Below are 21,465 nucleotides of genomic sequence, written 5' to 3'. Positions count from 1 at the left end.
TTCTCATTAGCAATACAACACACAACACAATAAGCAGCAGATGCAGCATGTGTGCGGTGAGGGAGTAATTCCACAAACAGAATGGCAGCGGGTCCCGAGTCAGAGATGGACGCCGATGTGGTTCTCATCAGCAACAACACGTAATAAAAATAATACAACTAAATACACCACATCTAACAACGACATCTCTGCTCAGAGTCCACCGATCGCTTTGAATGTCGACAACCTCTTCCTTGGGGGAGGAGAACCAGAGGAAGACTGTGAAGACTGTTTCCTGAGACTACTTTCCTGGGTGCGTTGTCGGGTCTCCCTTGGCACTGAGCCATGGGGTGAGGATGCAGCCACTTCTCTAAAGCGGTCACTAAAATGGCATAAAGATACTGTGGGAGAGGTTGCAAGCAACCACAACCAAAGCAAGTATCTTGGTCCTACGCAGTGTGCCATAGCACCATGTTGCAAACAGGCCTGCGCGTAGTTGCTGTAAAAACAGGAAAAAAGGCAATGAGAAAGAAAACTTCAACAAAATACAGTAATTTAACAATTACATCAATGATATAAAACATCTCGTAATTTTAGCCAAAGCCAAAATGAAAAAACTCCCAGCTGGAGCTACTGCAGCCTGGGCGGACAGCACAAAGTCAGCTGACTTATGTTGCTTGATCCCTGGGAAGGAGCAACTCAAGCCGCTGGCTTCATGTGGGGTACAAGGCCACAGTGGGACGTAACAAACAGGCAGTAGTGCACAAATACCAGTAATTAGTAAAACTAATACAACAATTATTTTTTGTATCACATAATTTATGTAAAAACACAATATATGCAAAATATATAGAAGAAAAAGTAACAAGTACTTATCTAAACCAACTCTCCTGTCAGTTCTTGAAAGGAAAAATGGCGTGCTTTTATGCCCTCGAGGGCGGGCCATGATTGCATCACAGGCTATGAGCAACTTTGATAAATCTTATTTCAGGTTTCGGGTTACATTTTATACTTGAAAGGGAACAATTAAATGAATATCAGAATAAATATTGAACAGAACTCCCCCCTGGAGGAATGTTTAACACCTTCCCTTCCTTACCATTATTTTTCTTTGCTAGTGCATCCGCCTGTTCCCAGATATCGTGGGCAGTCAGGAAGAGGGAAGTGATGCTGATGTAGGATGAGGCCACCTGATTAATCATCTGAGGGATGGTGACTGACATTCCAGTGCTCCCCCCATTGCTGAGGCTGGATCCGGGCACGGACCCGACAGAGCTGGCAGGGGATGGCATCGGGGACATTGGGGAAGGCGTGCCAGAGCTTCTGATAGAAACAAACACACGTTTCATCTATGAAGGAGGTTTGCAGCTTGTAGGTCAACGTTTGTAGGTAAATCATGCTGCTTATAGGCCAAGAAATGTAGCTGGTCTTAAATTAATATTCCCCATTTAAAATAGCAATGTTTCATGAAAGTAATATTTATAACTGTGCAATTACCTCGCAACACAAGGGGAAGGAGCTTGTGCTGATCGGGAAGAATTCTGTAATTAAAAGTAGAAGATGCATAAGGAGGAAAAGTAGTAGGCAACTCAGGGAGAGACCAATACATTATGTTGAATAGGTCAAATATTCAAAATATTTACCTTGAAATGTTCTGTGAGCGTTCTTGAATGCTTTAACGCAGCTTCTTTTTTATAGCGAAACATTGCCATGTGGAGAAGAGACTGGCACCGCATGCTGAAAGTTACAAAGAGTCAGATTGAAAGATAACCATGGCTCCCTTTCATTTTTTCATAGCTTAAATAGTAAGTAGCCGGTTTCCGGAAAATACAGCATTACATGTTCCCATGTGTTGCTACAACTGTTTAAATAACACACCTGTCATTTTACTTTTAATTGTTAACCTCCTGACAACTTTTTACACTTTAACTTTAAAGTCTTTCAAAAATATCTTTCTGCTCTAGTGCACTGATAGCGTAAGGATTATTACCCAAACGGTCAAATAGGTAACACAGCAATAACAATCCATGATGGGGTATGGAACAGAAAAGCCAGAGCACTATTTCAAATTAGCTATAACATTTTAAATGTAAGTTGAATTCTGCAACTGTTTAACAGCTGAAAACAATTAAAAAGGTCTAATTAAGCAAATGTTCTAGTTAAGTAATTCTCTGAGAGCTCAGTTGGAATGAAAACCAGCAGACACAGTGGGTTCCCAGGACCAGAGTTGAGAAACACAGATTTAAAAAGGACATATCCAACCATAGTGCTCGAGTGACCATTTTGAAAATAGCTTTGAAACAGAGTTTGAAGTTATAAGTGTACAAAAGTTGTCAGGATGATAATGAAAAGAAAAAATACAGGTACATTATTTAAACAGTATATTTTTCGTAACCCCACTACATACTCTTTAAAATCAATAAATCAGGAATTTTAAGACATGGAAATAACTTGAGGGTTACTAAATCAAAGCAACATCCTTCACGCAGAGGTATAAGCTACTTTTTCTTTGCAAATTGCTACACTGAAGGTGCTTGAGAATTATATTACACTTCTAATATGTTTAATGGAGAAATTCTTACCATAAAACTGCAAAGATCCTCTCTGGTGCAGGAGCAGAAGGGTCTACAAAGTTTTTTAATTTCACTATGAATCTGAAAATAAAACAGAGAATGCATTTGTAATACCTAAACCAAACATTATTTTTTACAAACAGCATTCATATCCTCTTGGCAAAACAGACAAGTGGATTATATACCTAACAGTACAGCAATTATAGCACATTACCTTGTTACATACCAAGAGATATAGATTTATATATAAGCAAACGTGGAAAAAAGTGAAGTAACAACAAGGTTAAACTATTTCTTGTTCTTATTACTTACTTGATTAAATCCACAGTTTCAGAGAACATGGTATACGCCGACTTTGGTGTCTGGGGGTTGGACTCCATGGATATTCCACTCTCAATGAACGACAGAGCAGCATCCAGGTAATTGAAAGCTTTTCCAACTTTGTCCGACTTCAAATCAATAAATAATTGTTACTACGTATTTGTACTTCTTTAAAAAAAAAAATAAAAAGACGTTTTTTTTTTTTAAATTTAGTTTTATCTTCTCTTAAGGGAAACTGCCAAAATGGGTAAAACTTTATTCCCAAGTAAGACAGTACTGCTGATTTGCAATTTTATAATACTGTATATTATTAAATTTGCTGTAATGTACCAAAAAAGAACATGGGAAGTTTCTGTTGCTTGTGCTCCGCGTCCGCATTTAAACGTGTTCCAATTTAAGCTTAGTGGTCAGCCACCAGCAGTAACCTTTGAATTTTAGCAGACTCTCTGAGGTCTACAAATACAGCACACGTGTGAATTAATGTGCACAGTACTTACCATGACATCAGCCTTGTGTTTTAATTTTTTGGCTTCCTTCATGTGATGCTCCACAGGATACTGCCTGCAATAAACCAGATACAGTATTAAAATGAAGGAGGATCTCCATCTGCTCACGATCACTTCGATTTTAATGAATAAAAACTTGTGAAACATTTAATTGTGTCAGTGCCCATAATGCATGAAGTCAAATACTTCTATTAGCGCAACAAATCTGCTCAATCTGTGAATACACCAGAGCAAAACAATTTTGCTAGATTAAAAACCAGGCAAATCAAAAAACGACCACATTTTCATATCAATTTGTTTTTGTTAACTTAATACATTAAATGTTCTTACTTGTTATCAAACTTTTGTAATGGTCTTGCTGGCTTTGAGCTATTTGTCAATGAAGGCACTGGAAAAGGAGTGGGGCAGTTCTGTGAAGATTTCTGTGTTAAAAACAATAAACAGAACATTTTGCATGAAATATATGCAAGTGGAATAGCTGGCTATAGCTAAATTGTATAGTAAACACATATTGACAACTGGATACCAAATATTTTGTTACCCGTGAAACTGATGGTAGAATGATTTCATAAATATTGTTGTGCAAGGAAATATCAAACCATCACTGAAATCCTTATACGTTTGGCATTCCAACATCTTTTTCCTGTTACCCAATTACACTTTGTACAAGCACTACAAAAGCACAAAGCCTGCTAAACAAAGAAAAGAACCCCACTTTGCACAGCCCACTCGGCTTCCATTTCAACGTATTCTGGTTCTGGCCACAACTAGTGCTTAACCATTTCCACCATCACTGTTGCTAGTTTACTATCATCAGCCACGAACAAAATCTTGCAGTGGCAGATCTGTGAACTCACTTTGCTGCTCTTGGAGTGCTCCATGTGTTTCTGCTGGGTCTTCTTGTGCTTGACAGGTGAAGGGCCGACGTGGCTGCTCATGGGATTGCAGGCACTGGCTGCGCTGCCCTCACTACTGCACCGCTTGTGCCTGGCCCCCTTCGGGGGTTCCTGTGCCGGAGACATTGGAGGAGGCAGAAGCACTTTCTTCACCTTCTTACTGGCGCTCTTGGACACCCTAAAAAAATTAAACCGAACAAAAACGATAAAGTGCAATCGAGTATCAGTGACAGAATAATCCTTCACTACTTGTTGGTGAACATATATACACACAGCAGCTGAAAGTGGGAGGTAATGACAAGGGACTTTTTGTAAAGCGGGGAATTCTGTCTCGCATGGTACCTGCTAACTGCATTACGATAACACTTGACCTAATAAAAGTATTGTTTAAAACATTATATAACTGTACAGCAAAGCCACGTAAATCTGTACTGAAATGAACTAGTGTTGCATGGCATTTTCTTCAGCATACAAGTACAGTAAAATTAGACACACACTTTAGATCTGTTCACTACTGAAACACATATTGCAAGAATCATGTAATACAGCTGTGTGTCAGTTATAAAAGACACTATGCCTAAGGGTGTGGTCTGTATATGGCCAGATTAAAATATTCAGTGGAAACTAGGGATGGGATGGTATAAAATTTGCACGGTATGATAACCGTTAAAAAAAAAAAAAAAAATACTGTGGGAACCTTAATATCATGGTAAACAGTACATCATGAAAGTTATAAAATGACTAATGTAAAGCACTAAACTACTGTAATTCACAAAAATAAAACCAATTAGTATTTTGCTATGCCAAATACCTTGCTACGTTTCTAATTTATGAAGACAAAACTAAACTTGTACACTGTCAGTGTTACACTACAACAGTATTAAGATTTATTTGCTCAAAATGATGTGATGCTGTAGTCTGTTAAAACATTAACGTACAAAATTAAATAAATAAATAAATATTTTTTTTAGCTGATGTTAAATAGAATTGGGAAATGATCGGTCTTTTGCTTAAAACACAAACATGTACCACAGGTTACTTACTATTAAAGAGCAGAGACGAGTTGTTTATTTTTTCAAATAATTTTTTTTTTTTTTTTAAATAAAAATATGTATAGCAAAAAAACATATTTTTAATACTAAAACATGTTATTGGATTTATAGCTACACATCACGACATTACACAAGTAAGCTTCCAATGATTATTACACATGTGGAGTTTGTAAAAAAAAAAAAAAAAAAAAAAAATTTCTTCACTTACCTAAGAAAATTGGAATACTGTTATAACTTGTTTAAACAAAACTACGTTGATAATAAGCAGGCTATCGTGCTGCAGTCGCTGGTCTGTGCTAATTTTATTTGAGACATTGGTCGTGTTCTTATAGTGCAGATTTCTGCAGTTCTGCATAGTGCTGCACAGAATCGTGGAGATGCTCTGTAGACGTCACTCAACACACACAGAAATCTGTGCTGATTCTGCATAGCCCAGAGCAGCTTTGAAATTTTACTGCGGGAGGCCGGCTGTGGCTGTGAAACAAAGTGATGATGCAAAGATCACGCGTCACCTGCTAATCGTAATGCAAATAACCATAAAACTACTGCTGCCACCTTGTTAGCGGAGGCGAACAACATTTTATCATTATACAATGAAGCTGTGAACAGCCTTTTCAACGCTATATTAAATAAATAAATCAATTATTTAAACAATGTACTAAATCTGTGAAAAGTTAATGTTAAAAAGCTGTGTATGATGTCAGAAAGACAGCAGCTAAGAGCAGCCGAGCCAAGCCCTGGGTAACAGAACACAGCAACTGAAACGTGTATTCTATGTCGTTGACAGTTTCTATCAAAACCATTCTCAAAATACAGTATCAGATCACAAAAAGATCTTCCTCAGACACTTTGCTAAGGCTGCAAGTACCATTGCTTGATTTTTAGAAGCGTGTTTGCAGTTGAAAAATGTGTTAACCATTGTATAAACGAATGATGATAACTGCAGTGTAGAATAAAAGGAACAATATTAATACCGTAATGTACCTAAACCGCGGTAAACAAAACGGTACAATGACCCATCCCTAGTGGACACCACCAGTAATTCATCTTTATTGAATGAATCGTAGAATACAGCAGTTTGCCAACTACAAAAACACTATGCCAAAGCATGTGGTCTTTATCATTGATATAGCTAGAGGTTACAACAATGTGGCAACTTAACTAAAGAAAAGAAAATACAACGGTGTACCAAACACTTAGAAAATAACTGTCTCCATGCAGCAGAACTGTAAAAAAAAAAAACTCACATGACCGCAATATGGTGACACATGAAATCACCGTGGAGGTTTATATAACCCTGGAAATATAAAGTCACTACTTCAAATGTTTTCCGAGATATGAGACTTTGAACATGGCACCATTTAGGCATAAACATTTAAGACCAGTGACTAATGGCAGTGCTTTCCCCAATCGACATTTCAAACACATAGCGTAGATCAAGCTGGTAAGTTCAAGAGCAGCGGACAACACGAATATTACACTGATCAGTCTGTTCTAAAAGAAACCAGATACTTTCTGCTGCCCCCTGCATAACGTGCTTATGGAGAGAATAGAAGGGCACCGCTGATCTGTAATGAGAGGGGATGTGCACATGCACATAACATTAAAACGCTTGCTGCACTTTGGATTTTCAGGGAATTACCTGGAATTCAGGCATGTACACGTAAGACATGCACAAACTATTACAGTGCTATTAGATGGAGTTGCTGCCATGTGCTGGTAGTTCATGTAGATCAGTCTGGCGCCTGCAATCAAGCTACAATTAGACCATGTCAACTACAGAAAATGTACCAGGAAGTAGTATCTAAATAGCACTGCAGATGCATTTGCATCCGGTGTGTTTGTAGTTACTTACTTGGATTTTCCTGGACTTTTAGGATTTGAAGATGATGGTTTGATTTCTGTATCTAGCTTTGGCCTCTTTATTCCCAGAGATTTTTCATTCTCCACAGCCTAAAAAAACACATACAAAATAGGCAACTGAACATTACAGCATATGCACAGAATTGCCATGCAGTTACACCACAAAGGATGGTCAATGTCCCGACAAACATATGTGACTGGATGAGAAAATGTTGCAAGGCTCCAGCCTTTTACCGCTTCCCTTAATGATGGACCTTTTCCTATGGGGTAGAAAACCAAAGACTTGCCCGTAGATTGTACAGCCTGAATCGCAGCTTCAGTTTAATGTGCACATCATAAAAACACATTTATTTTGGTTGAATTAGGTTATTTACAATCTGATTTATAAACCAGTAAAAGGCTGTTCTGATTTACAAAATCAGAAGTACAACAGCCGTCCCGATTTACAAATCAAATCATTGGTTGTACTTCTGATATAAAAAAGGTACTTCTAATACATAAAATCGAAAATTTCTGAATTATAAGAGTTTATAAACCAGAATCACTGGTTTATAATCCGTGCCACTTCACTGCAAGGTTTGTACAGTGAATCAGAGCCACTACTAGCTGATGTAAAGGTGTGCCTTATAAAATCAGGACAAGATTCACTAGAATTACTGCTACTACCACTAATAATAATAATCATCATCCCAGGGAGCACCCTTCGGGTCAGAACATGGATCTGCGGGACTCTTCCTTGTACCTTTATGTTTAATTGCTGCCTGTAGACATGAGAACATTTGTGTCCATCATAACATCACATACTAAACATTTTTTTGCTTTGGGAGTTCAACTGGCAGAGTTTAATGAACCTAATGAATAAGCCTCTACAAGTGTTCAGGTTTACTTTAATCCTCTCATTTTAGAATGAATACCACTGGTGTCATAGTGGTTCCTTTCACAGTGAGCTGTCATGTAGCTAACACACCACTAGGGGGACATTTTTAAACATTGTGCACTTTTAGTGGAAAAGAGAATGGACAAGAAGAGAAACAATTATAAATACATTTAAATACATTTAAGGATTGATAAGTTTGAGTATAATAATGATTAACAGTTGGTAGATGCAAGCATCAAACACAGAAGACAAATTCAAAGTAAATCTAACCAACCTGTCTCTTTTTGTGAACCTTGGCAGGGCCACTGTCAAGAGTCAATTTCCCTGCCTCCTTTTTCCTCTCCACAGATGGCTTTGGGAGGGCAGTTTTCTTGTGGTGGTTGCCTTTGCCGGGTGGCTGTGGGACCCTAGACAACAGGCTGAGTTGGATCTTCACAACCAGAGCCTGGGGGACCTTGGCGTCTCGGAGCGGGGACAGCAGCTTCCCATCCCCGACTGGGGAGAGCGCTCCACCCTTCCTGAGGCAGTCCTCTACCTGGTTCACAGCCTTAACGGCACTAGTCCTCACTGCAGAGGGAGGCTGGCTCTCAGTCTGGGGAAGCTGAGAGCACACAGCTCTGCCCTCCCTCTCACAGTCCGAATCCAAGGCAGGCTTAAGAGCAGCCGTTGGTTCTTTCCGTTTCTTCTTTTCGGAAGGGACGAGTTTAGGGGGCTTGCCTGTCTCTGTTTTCTTACTGGGCTTCTCGTGCCCACTTTTCGTTTTAACCTTCGGCTTTTCTGTGGAGGACTGGTCTTTTCCTTTGGAAGGGGCAGGTACGCTTTCCACCTTTATGTCCCCCCGGCACTCCTCCGGCCTGGGTACCTTGGCAGATTTGCAAGGCTGCTTTTTGCCAACTGTCTGTCTCCGGATAATGCCAGGCCTGTGTGCTGGGGATTTTTGCCGGCTGCCCTTGCTGTGAGAGATGTCCTGTACAACCCTAGACTCCCTGCTGCTCTCCTCATGAGGCGGGCGAGACTCATTCGATTTAATGCTCTCCTCTGGGTTGTCACCATTGCTGTCCTGCACTCTGCTCTTCTCAATGTGGCTCTGAGCAGGGTCGCTCTGGCTCTCTGGATGTGAACACTGTTGGTTAACCTTGACCAACCAGTTGTCCAGCTGCCATTTATTTGCTGTTGGAGCGTCAGGCTGTAATAACAAAAAAAAAAAAAAAAAAAAAAAAAAAAATGTAGCAATATATAGTGCATGTGTTTATTTTCTGTTTCACTTTTGCAAATGTGGACAGATAAAGGAACTCATTTCCTGTGGCAATACCTGCAAATTGTGTGCCTGCGAGCTAGAACCCTCCTATTTGAGAACTAATTCAGCAGTGTTATGATGGAACAGTCATACCACAGACCAGAAAAACAACAACTCTGGACAAAAGCTTTTCATTACCATTGGCTGTCCATTGCCATTCTTTTCTAGTGTTGCTGTACTTTTTCAGCATAACATTTATTGTATAATGCAAAAAGAAAGATCTCTGCTTAAAAACGGATTTCACCTTACAGTATGCAATTGCTTTGAGAACAATACAGCAGATCAATGAAAAAAAAATTCCCCTTCTCTGTATGCCATTTTCTTTTGGCAAATTAATTAATACATCACAGCCCATATGAAGGAATTACCTCTGTCAACGCTGTAAGCTCAGCAGGCTAATGCAGCTGTGACACTCATTTACATGAGAAAGGTCAAGCATTTGTATTCCAGCATGACTTACTTGTGCTTCTCTCTGACCACAATCTAATCTACAGCAAGACAGCTACTGGACAACAGCTAGTTTGAGCAGTGAGTTTTAAACTTCTAATATTTCAGGAACATAAAATAAAGCAGACATTTACTCTTACATGGCAAAAGCTAGTATAACCACAGCAGCTGAAATCTAACTACCTTCAGATTAAACAGGGCCTCAACCAGAATTTAATTTCCCGACACTGGAATATGATTCTTTTAAAATGACAGCACTCAAGTCTCTCCAACTCTCTACTTCAGAACAATGTCATGCAAACTGACCTAGTTCTTTCTGTCACACAATATTCTCAAAAATGTACCGTGTCTCAGAGCTCAAAGAGCTGCTGGCTGCATTTTCTGATAAGCAGGCTGAAAATTCCCCACAAATCTGCCATCATACTCCAGGGCTTACATTAGCGCAGCAGCATCTAGATAAAACTGAGAAGACTACGCGTTTACCACAACTTTGTCTTATGGTTGCTGTCAACTTCCTTGCAAGATTGTATTTCCATTGATTTTCCAGACATAATGCCAAGAGTTGACTTTTAATATTATGTGCATTCAGCTACAGCAGATTTTTAAGGTGGAACATCAGTTATTGTGTATTCTGTGTCCTAAGAGCTGCAGTTTAATGCTACAACTGCTTCAGTTCAAATATTAACACAACACTGGCCAAATGCAGAACACATATTTATAACTAGATTGGGTACTTTGATACTTTATTAATATACCTTCTTCATCATGAAATGACAAAGCTTCATAAATTCCACCAGCCTGCTTGGGTTTAAGACATGATCTTGTAAGTTCATGCAGAATGGTACCAAGTTCTTACGTATGCAATACATATTTTTTTCTTCACTACAGACTATGGAAAGTAGTTGATACACAGAAGACTCCTCCGGCGCTACTGTAACTTAGTCTACCGGTCCGTAGTTTTGAGTGGGAGTTATTAAAGTTTGCACAAAATCGTACATTCAAGGTTCGATATTAATCATGTCGGTGGCCGGTAGAGCGCGTAGTTTGGCCGGTATTTATGAAGCACCACAGGCCCGACTTGGCCGGTAACATTTTTTATATATATAATATATATATATATATATATATATATATATATATATATATATATATATATATATATATATATATATATATATAGTGCCTCATGGTCATGTCACACGGTTTACGACTTTTGGTTTTTAAACCAAACCTATTTAAAAAAAAAAAAAAAACACACTCAACCCCCGATAACGATGTTAACTGAAGTTGCCTGAACTTTCCCGCCACACGTCGTATTTGTTGCACAATCCATATCTGAGACTACGTACTGAAGTGTTGCTGGGAATCTTGTTACCTCGACATGGCAGTTTTTTTTTTTTTACAACTAAGCAACCAATTTCACCAACAAGCCAAAAGTAAAGCATTTAAACCAATAAATGGTAAAAGAAAGAAATTATGAAAAAAAATTAAGACGAAAACAGAGTGGAGTGTAAGAAAGACTTAATCTGGCTTCATGATGACAGTGAAACAAATGTCAGTTTCCCAGACTTGCAGATAAAACAGCAGCTTTTGGTTGGGAATTCAACATTTAGTTGTCCTCATATCCAGTCTCACAGTAACAGTTTGCAAGATAGCAGGCGTTTGTGTGCTGCTGTGCACAGATGGTTACCCAGGTACGCGCATTGGAAGCTGGACAACGGGATAGAATTGTCTAATGTTTTGATTTGGGTACAAAAAAGCCAAGCACAATCTTTACAGAACTTGTTCGTATCAGCAGCAAGACTGGTGCTGACTTGAGAGAGGCTTACGATTACTGTTTGAATAGTGTTTATTATTAGGACTAGTATAAATCCGTTAACCTTTTAGCATTGCTGTCACTATGGTAACAACTCGGTTGCGGGTTTGCTTGTAAAAAAACGAGTATCATCACACCTTCAAATCTTGAATAGATTATTTTCATTTTCTGACAAGCAGGACAACGTGTGCATGTTAAATGGCTTAAATAATACAACAGCATATATTGAAAGGCTTGGCCACTTTCTTTTTTTTTTTGAGATGTGGGCTCTCTTTGGTTACTGTACACACTACTAAACATACAGAAATGAAAAACCATCATGAAAGAATATGCATGAAAACTAAAGTTTGTGTTCACAATGCAGTTTGCAAATGCATGCAGCTCATTATGGTCTGTGAACCGGATGTTTACAATATCCTGCAAGGCACATTGAAAGATGGCAGCTATTGCTGTTTTGCTCTAGTTTTTAATATACCACGTTTTAGATTTTTATATATTTCTGTGGAAGAAAGCGCTGGGGGGAGCACTTCGCTAATTTAATGAATGCATTTCTTGAATACTTAGTCGGAAAATGCGGTTTACACAATGCTGCATGGTTCTACTGTTGGCATTAAGAAAAGTAATTTGAGAAAAGATTGAATGTATTTTACTATTTTGTGAGTTTTTTGTCAAGTTCGACAAGATTTTGGTGTCTGACCAAAACTTCTACCAGAACTTCAGTTCCTCGCACTGTCAATGTAGTTTAGGATTACCAGATTTGCACAGCGAAAAAAGACGCCATAGCAACTCTGAAGCCAACAATAACAGTACATAAAATAACACTGTAATAGTTTAAAAATGAAACATCGGGTGAATCCAGATAACTCAATTTATTTTTATATTGTCACCTAGTCAAAACATGTTAAAACACACAAAAAGCCAGATTTAAAAAATAGATCAGCTATTACCATTTAAACATATGGTATACACATAATCAGAATGGTTAAACAAATAATCCATAAGATTGTTTATTTTATTTCTGAATGGCGCTAACACACAACCCAATATATAACTCTGCTATTAACTTGCTGAGCAGAGTGATAGAGTTTTGTACTCATTATTGGGCCAGTTAAAATTATGTCCGGGCCAATAAAAACACTACCTCAGGTGGCCCAAGGGGCCAGTAGTAAAAAATCTGACATTAATGGGAAATCAATTTTTAAACTTGCTCACCTTCACCTCGGTCACTGGCGGGCTCTTTGGCTCCTCCTCATTCTCGCTGGAGCTGCTCTCGCTCTCAGTCTCGGAGCCCGACGTGCTGTCTGACTCACTCAAGCTCTCGGACTCGCCGCCGCTGGAATGTGCCGACGCCACACCGCTGCTCTGTGGGGCACTGGATGGGCAAGGCAGAGAACCTCAAATCACACAGGGAGAAACACCCACTCCCAACTAGCAAACCAGTTCTACTTTACTAACAACTCAAACAGAAAGTTTAACAGCAGTTTATACCAGTTTTTTCTTTTTGTTTGGTAAAAAGGATTGTGATATACTGGAAGACACTAATCAAAATTGTCTAATTGAAACAACTGCCAGTGTAATGTATAGAAAATGAGAATATAATAATATTTAGTCTAACCATGAAAATATATATATATATAATATATATATATTATATATAAATATATATATATATATATATATATATATATATATATTATATATATATATATATATATATATATATATATACACACTTGGTTTGATGGTATAAAACACAATCAGTTATATCTACTTATTTAGGGATGGAGGTTCAGTCCTGAAGAATATTTTGTATTTGATGGGCTCCCTATCCACCTTAAACATAAACAGCTAACAGTCTCCAGCCATACGAAATGAATCAGAGTGTAGCAGAACATCACATGAGCTGTGCAGTCCTCACCCCCCTGCTAAGAACAGAGTAGTGCTGCCATCCTGCACTGTTGCATAAGCCAGAGTAAGTATTTTATTAACAGTATTTTTTTTAATACAGTTAAATTATTACATAGTTGGATTTATTATTACTTAATGTATTCCTTTGAATTTAAGACGCATCCCAAATTTACCACCCTCAAATTGAGGAAAAAATAAAACAAATAAATGTATTTACAAAGATACAACCTCAATTACGCTGTTGTATCACACAAAACTAACACGAAACAGTGCTGCTGTTGTAGATTAACCACGAAGCCTGTTTATTGTGCTGCCCACTGTATAATACTCAAGATGGCGTCTCTGTTGTACACACTTCACCACTCACTTACGGCATCACACACAACAGCAAGCATGACACAACACTTGCATTGCTTGGCATGTCGAAAAATACGGGGGTCTGATCAGCATTTCCAAGCTGGTACTGTGTTAGAAATGCTGAAATTGTAAACATTTCTCTTGGAATTCCTCAGGAAGCTTGGTTTGTTTTTTTCTCAGCAGTGTCACGTTACTGCTTGTGTATTTGGGCAGACGTCTGTTGTCTTTTCTTGGCAGTCAGTCACATTGCTATTTGTGTACTCGGGCAGTCACGTCTTTTGTTGGCGATTTTAATACACACATCACTATACCGTACTTGAATTTAATATGCAGGCTATTTTTGAGAAGCAAAAAAATGGTTTAAGTCTTAAATTCGAAGGAATACGGTAAATAAGAAAAAAAGGCTGAAATATAGAACTTAACCACATAATAACCACACAGGCTAACATTAGCTTATTATCCCTGTTTCCCTGACATTGAAATGTAACCATTACTGAATGGGTATTTACCTCCTAAAGACCTGAATCCTTAATATTGTATACCAAAGCTGCTCTTTGGTACGCAGTACCCTTGAAGGTTAATGGGTATATTTCTATTTCAGGGAACCACGGTTATGATAATTACTGAACGTTCCCTTTCAAGTATGAAATGCTAGTATTACCAAATGGGTGATAGTACCAAAGCCATCACAAGGGCAAGATTGCAGAACAACCGTAATTCTACAAGGCTAAGCCAAAGGCTGCCTTGTGCATTACCATTCGACTGGGAAGCTGCCCTTAACACTCTAGTTCCAAAACGAGGGTTTTGAGGATCCATGACACTTAGCCTGTAAAGGTATGGGGAGTAGCCCACACCACTGCATTGCAAATGTCGTCGACAGATGCACCCTGGAATAAAGTCCATGAAGTTGCAAGGTTCCTGGTTGAAAAGGGCCGTGAGCTTTTCTGGAGGGGGGAAGTTGGCCAGCTCATAGGCCGTTGACAGTGTCTGCTACCCATATGGACAGCCACTGCTTAGACAGGGCTTGACCATGGGACTTTGCCCCTTAGCAGACAAAAAACGTTCAGACTGCCTCCAACTTTTTTGTCCTGTCAACATAATAAACCAGGGCAGGGTGAACTGGGCAAAGCGTATGGAGTTGTCGCTCCGTCAGGCTGGAAAGGAGGTGGATTGAAGCCTCCAATTCCACAGACTGGTTAAAATGGAAAGCCGAGGCAGTCTTCTGCAAGAATTCAGGATTGGAACAGAGCGTGACCTTTGTCCTAGGCTTTTGCGATAGAGAATGCCTGCATCTCACTCCTCCGCTTTGTGAAGGTGATAGCCAGCAAGAAGCAGCAAGATAGCAGCTGAATGCAGGGTTACAAATGGAGGCTTCACGAGTGCACTAAGCACCACGTTTAGCCTCCAGCAAGGAACAATGTCCTTCATAGGCGGCCAAAGCCGCCGAGCCCCTTTCAAAAACTGCCGTTCCAAGAAGCAAACTCCTGGGGAGACAGAGCCAATCTTGACATGGCAAGCTGAAATAGCTGCCAGATGGACCTTTAAATGTGGAGGGGAGTTTCCACTTGTCCAAAAAGGCCCTGCAAAACTGCAGTACAACTGCCATGGGACAAGTCGTGGGGTCGAACCCCACTTGCACCCGTACTAAGAACGTGTGGACGCTTCCCTGGCATTCTGTATGGTGTCAAAAACATTGTTGGAAAGTCCCAGATGGCTCGAATGCACCTGGAGAGGCCAAATGGCAAGACATGGAACTCTAACGTGGTTGCATGAAAGGCAAACCACAGGTATTTCCTGTGCTCTGGCTTTTTGTGGATGTGGAAATAGGCGTCCTTGCGGTCCACCGTGGTGAACCAGTCGCCTGGTCTCATTGATGGTAACAGTTGCTGCATTGTCAACATCTTGAACCTCTTTCGGCTCAGAACAGGTTGACCCATCTGAGGTCGAGTATCGGTCTGAGGCCACTCAAAAGAACCTGGAGTAGAACCCTTCCTTCAACTCGATGGGGTCTATCATGTGAATAGCCCATTTTTGCAGCAGAGCTGTCAACTCCTGAACCACTGCAGCAGTGTCTTGTGGGTCTGTGACTAATGTTGTAGTCAGGCCCTGAAAGGGAAGGGGACCGTTCTTGAATCTTAGGGAATAGCCGGTCTAAACGGTATTAAGCACCAAGATGTCTGTGGTTCAAGGACACCAATAGTCCAGATGGCTTCCCCGAAAAGATGCCCTGGACCTGTGGTAGCAAACTCCTAGGGCTGCTGTTTTTATTTTTAAATTGGAATTCTATTTATTCTGAATTTAAATATTACTAATGTAGAGTTTTAGGATCTCATAAGTGCTATCAAACCTGTACTGAAATATTCAAACTCAAAACTTTATAAAAATCACTATCAAAATAACAGCACTTCAAAGATTGAACAATGTTTTTTTTTTTTATTTAACTTGTTACTGCTCTGCAAATATCAAAACACAAAATGCCGTGTGGTATCCAATACATTTTTTATTCATTATTTAAAAGCGAGTTAAACCTCAAAACCCATTTTCACAACATACAGTAATGAGGCGTGTCACATGCAGAGTATTGCTGGTGTTTCTTTGTACCTATGAGAGTGACATGACGCCTTTTTAGTTAAAGTGGAATTTCAAGTTGTTTTAGTAAAAGTTCCATGTTCTCTATTAAAATTACAGAATCTGTGACACCCGTGACTTAAATCGGTGTCTTACTAATAATCAACCAAGTAAAACTGGTTACTAAGCAACCCGGCTTTAGTATGTCAGTTAAAATGCCACAATAAACTGTCAGTGAAATACAGTATTATTTAAGAACCATTAAAACAGGAACACACACACATGGTATTGAAATATTTCATAAATGTTCAGGGAGTATACATTACCTCCAAAATAGTAGCTGGCATCTCTGTACTGTACATATAAAAGTGGTGGTGTTGTTGTTCTGGCTCTGGGTGTGTAACCTACCTCCTATGTATGTTGCAGTTTGCTTGTACAACACCTACGCAAAAAAGCAGCATTGTACTGCACAGCAAAGAACAATAAGCACAGTCTAAGTATTTCTGACAGAACCCTAAAAAAGCTTTATCACCTACTGCAAGTAGAAATCACAGATTTCTAGAAAGACAATGCAGTGAAGGGGATTCGCTGGAACTGGAACCAACATGAACCAATAAACAAGGTTCGTAGTTGATGACATCCAACAACAACAATGGTACTGCAGTATCAGTGCCTTCCAAAACTATTCATATTAAGTTGTTTTATTATTTTTGTTCAAGAAATGTATAAAAGAAAATAAAGCACACTAATTACCTGTGACAAGCACATATTGGAACCTAGCTATCCCAGTCTGTCCCTCTAGGGACTGGAGCCAATTTAGCTCTGAACATCACACCGGTGCACCCAACACCACTGTTCTAGCTATTAATGGAAGTTTATAGGAAGCTCTCTACTGATCCATAGAAACCAGAACATGGTGTTCCAAATACACCAGAGAAACTGTTTAAATGTCTCTATATACTTCTAGTTCAAATAATTGACTGCTTCCCAAAAGAGGCGTTTACAGTCATTTAGTTTAAATTTCTTTTTTTTTTTTTTTTTAAATATACAATATATACATATTGTTCTATGAGCCACTGTGTTTCCCTATACTGTAGGCACACACAAAATACATTGTATACATGCTTGTTCTGTGTGCATATATAGTTTATATTAAACATAAAATCCACTTTCCAATTATATACTATTCTAATTACATCTACAGAGGACAAGCAGCTCATTAAAAACTGCCTGTGGCCCAGACATCATGGTGCAGCTAGCCCCTACAGACAAAGAGATGCTTTTTCTATCAGCATATAATAAGACCCCACGAGAAGTAAAAACTACACACCAATACCTTCCTTTCACAATCTTACCCTTTGTGCTTCTTGCACCACGAAACTGCAGGTCTACCTTTAAAAAAATCATCTTTTTATAAAAAAGCAAGTGATTTGCTGTGCTTGTAAGTTCTTTCACAACTTTGCTAATCCCAGAGAACATTGGTAAAATAACTTGGACTGTCATCTGTGCTAAAAAAAAGTACCAGTACATTAAAATCAGCTTCCAACTGCAGCAGGTCTTCTGTCTCACGCTGCAGGTACAGTGGGAACTCAAGACCCATTTCACAAACACTAATTGAGACTGTTATTACATCCACAAGCCAAGCTTGCATTTTCAGTGAATACCAAATGATGCAGAAATTGATTCTGTACTGCTACTATATGTTATAAGTGAGATGATCAATTGGTAAATAAAGGATCAAATCAGATCACTTGGGGGGGGATTCTGGTTCTAGATAGGGGTGTAACAATACACTATGTATCATGACATGCAGGTCGGGATAGTACATGCATCACAATACATGTGGTGGTCCTGACTGGCTGCTTGTATGATGCATAAAAAGATCAAATGGTCATTTCAATGATAGACCATTTTGTAGTACAGTGCCACAGTCAATATTGAAAATAAAAATACAAAATTACATTAGCTTGCAAGACTATCAATAATTTGAGCTAAACACTTGGTTTTTGTTCATATGCTAAAGAATGAATATAGCGTACTTGTAAAAGTAAACTTTATACTAAAACTTTATATTATTTCAGGGAGCAATGACAAGCAGTACTTACGATGATCCCTGTTGACAGTTTGATGGCGGTACTTTTGAAGATGAATCGTAGCGTTCTAAAAAAAAAAAAAAAAGTAACAGTGTAAAAGATCTATGAGTCTCAATCCCTTATGCGCTATAATAAATGCATTATTTCTGAAGTGCTGCTGCGATGCATACAATTGAAAAAAATAGCCTCTTTTTGCCATTTAAAACAAAACTAAAAATATTTCAGCAAAGCAAATACCGATCTTGGTTTTCATTTTGCCACATTGTGCTGTAAATGGACAGAGCAAATGGGGAAGTAAAGAAATGCCAAATTACAACAATACAATACTTCTGGTTAGGGAGCAGCAATGATGTATATATCTAAGCTGAGGTTCCATTGCTGCTAAGTGTTTGAAATCCCAGGGTCTTTCAATAACAGCCTGAGTGTCCTGATATGGGTGTGGTGTATAATGAAATACATCTATATATTAAGTCTTTGTTTAAACTTACTTTGTCCCACAAAACCAGAATGGACGTGCTGAGATTCCTAGAAAAAAAAACAGAAAAGTGTTTGAGGCTAAAAAGGATCTCCACATTTCCGGTTTTTTCTTTCAACTAATTGGCCTCCCAGGAATTAAGATTTCCATTTTACAGAAACCGCGTACCGAAGTGTCCTCTTCATATCCAGCCAAAATAAATTATTATTAATTAGATACTTCATCATTAATGAGCTTTACTAGAATGGCATGGATATTTAGACGCATTTAGACGCAAATACTTTAAAACCCTCTACAATCAAAAGCAACAAAACATACACAACTTAACAAATTGCTACATCACCAAGGAAGTATAGAAAACTTCAGCAATGTGTTTTATTAAATTTTTTTACCCACTAATAATCCTGCGGCTTTACTCACCTTTGCTGGGAAGGGAAATTTCAAAGGCTCCGCTGTGCTTGGTGTATGTATAGCTGTCAAGAGTGGAGGCCAAGAATGGGTCATTTCCTATAATAACAATGAGTCAGAAGACAGACAGAATGAGAAAATATCAAACAAGAGATACAATTTCATCGTTCACCCTGATCATCTACGCCCCTTATTTCCAGCTATGGACATCCAATAGATTTTTTTTACAAAGACGACAAATCATCAGGGGCCAGCAGTGTAATAATTTGCATCACTTCACACACTTGTCACCAAAGGTCATTTTGGTTAGAGTTTTATTTGCATTAACAAATGCATGATCCCAGTGGTTTATAATCAACACGATAGATACTGACAAAGTAAAACAAGACTTACTGACCGTGTACTGTAGCGTGATTCTGTATTCTATTATAAAAGGACACATTTTTTGCAGTGGGTTGAAAGCAATTTCAAAACACAGTAACTTGAGGCTACAGTACACCATCATAGGACACAGTGCATCTTCAACACAATGTGATTAGAAGTATATTGTAAATCCAAATGTACTGTAGATTACCATTGTGGGAAGGATTTGTTTTCTCAAGTAAGGATACCAGTTAAAACAGTCAATATCCAGGGTGAGAAAAAAAAAAAAACAAACCCAAAAACACAGGAAGGAGGGGGGCAGGTCAGCAAGTTGTAGTATCAAAATATTTGAAGGCAGTTCTGTGAAATTAGGTGTTTTGCAAGGCAATATAGAGGTCTGTCATGGTCTATATTGACTAGTTTATGAAGCTGTACAATCCCACATACTTTTTCATCTCTCTGCATACAAAAAAAAAACCCCCAAAAACTTTAAAATAATGAAATAAAATTTAAGTAAAATAAATGCACACATTTTCATATACAAGGATGCAAATAGTTTAAAGCAGGCTGGTGTAATGTGGTTTGGTTTAGTTTGTTATGCAGGACACTGAGTCAGTCTTGTAGGCAGGAATGACCCAATTTTACAGCATTTGCTTTTGCAGAACAATTTTTTATTTTTTTTGCTTTTATGTTGACCCTGCCTTCCCCCACCACACACAGTATAATGTGCATAATATCTCTGTTTGTCACTTTTTTGTTGAAGTTTCACTTTGCTTACCATAGTCTTTACTTGAGATAGTTTCTTTAACAGTTACAGTATGATTTGTTGAACTTTCAAAACTGAACGCACAAAGCAAGGATGAAGAAATGGATTACTGCCACATATTTACCCTTAAAATGTCTTCTACGCAGTGGGCTTCATTGGACAGTGTCTGAAAAACAGAAGTACAAAATTAAAAAAAATAAACTTTAGGTCAACAGACAGTAGTTAAAAGAAACAAAATCAAAAGTGGTAGAAACAGCTTCACCAAATTCTAGCAAGTGGGCTTTTTTTAATCATTCACACAACAATGGTATTTAGTAAGGATGGGCAACGATATGAAAATGGTACATCTATATATTGTGCATGTATTTCGAGATCGATAATATCGATGTCTTCCAAAACACAAAAATATAATAACCCAATTGCAATATCACATATATATAGGACATGAACTGATATTTACATATGAAAAGCAATAACTTTAACTTGTGGTGCTTTGTTTCACAATATCCATGGAGAAAAACGGTCTTGTTATATTGTTTTACTATTTCCTCATCAGCCACCATAAAACTGAAATATTTCTATACTTCACTGTACACAGACTTTAGCCAATCCGGAAGTAATTGAATCGTCAGGTTGAGAGTACTAAGTACGGTGTCATGCCGAATTTTGCATTATTTTGAGATATGTTTCAAGGTTTTAAAAGTACATAATTTATAATACCGAAAGTTCACATTTTAAAAATACATTAATAATAACATAAGAAATGAACCGCTGAAGCATGCGCATGTCTCAAAATAATGCAAAACGAATGGCCAATGGTGCTTATGCAGCATGCAAATAACATAGCTACCTCTGTGATTATGAAGGGGAGTTAAGTTTAAATCAACTGATTTATTTAGA

At 38.4% G+C, this 21,465-nt stretch overlaps 1 protein-coding gene across 3 annotated transcripts in view; it reads right to left on the bottom strand.

The window, feature by feature from the left end:
- The window catches only part of LOC121316180 (AF4/FMR2 family member 1-like), an 85,867-nt gene that overhangs the window by 4,709 nt on the left and 59,693 nt on the right, over positions 1 to 21,465 (bottom strand). Inside the window, exons 5-19 of one of the 3 annotated variants that reach the window (XM_041251065.1) lie at positions 20,690 to 20,731; positions 19,449 to 19,535; positions 19,042 to 19,078; positions 18,566 to 18,620; positions 12,840 to 12,999; positions 8,342 to 9,253; positions 7,183 to 7,280; positions 4,237 to 4,453; positions 3,710 to 3,801; positions 3,371 to 3,434; positions 2,865 to 3,001; positions 2,562 to 2,633; positions 1,623 to 1,716; positions 1,477 to 1,520; positions 1,079 to 1,299 (exon numbers count right to left, since the gene is read on the bottom strand). In XM_041251065.1, the coding sequence (XP_041106999.1) occupies positions 1,079 to 1,299; positions 1,477 to 1,520; positions 1,623 to 1,716; positions 2,562 to 2,633; positions 2,865 to 3,001; positions 3,371 to 3,434; positions 3,710 to 3,801; positions 4,237 to 4,453; positions 7,183 to 7,280; positions 8,342 to 9,253; positions 12,840 to 12,999; positions 18,566 to 18,620; positions 19,042 to 19,078; positions 19,449 to 19,535; positions 20,690 to 20,731 (2,332 nt within the window). Of the gene's footprint in view, positions 1 to 1,078; positions 1,303 to 1,476; positions 1,521 to 1,622; positions 1,717 to 2,561; positions 2,634 to 2,864; positions 3,002 to 3,370; positions 3,435 to 3,709; positions 3,802 to 4,236; positions 4,454 to 7,182; positions 7,281 to 8,341; positions 9,254 to 12,839; positions 13,000 to 18,565; positions 18,621 to 19,041; positions 19,079 to 19,448; positions 19,536 to 20,689; positions 20,732 to 21,465 lie in introns of those variants that run through there. The other 2 variants (XM_041251056.1, XM_041251075.1) reach the window with 2 other exon arrangements.

Source organism: Polyodon spathula, chromosome 1, assembly GCF_017654505.1.
Source record: "Polyodon spathula isolate WHYD16114869_AA chromosome 1, ASM1765450v1, whole genome shotgun sequence".
NCBI lineage: Eukaryota > Metazoa > Chordata > Actinopteri > Acipenseriformes > Polyodontidae > Polyodon > Polyodon spathula.
This window is presented reverse-complemented; position numbering and strand designations above follow the sequence as displayed.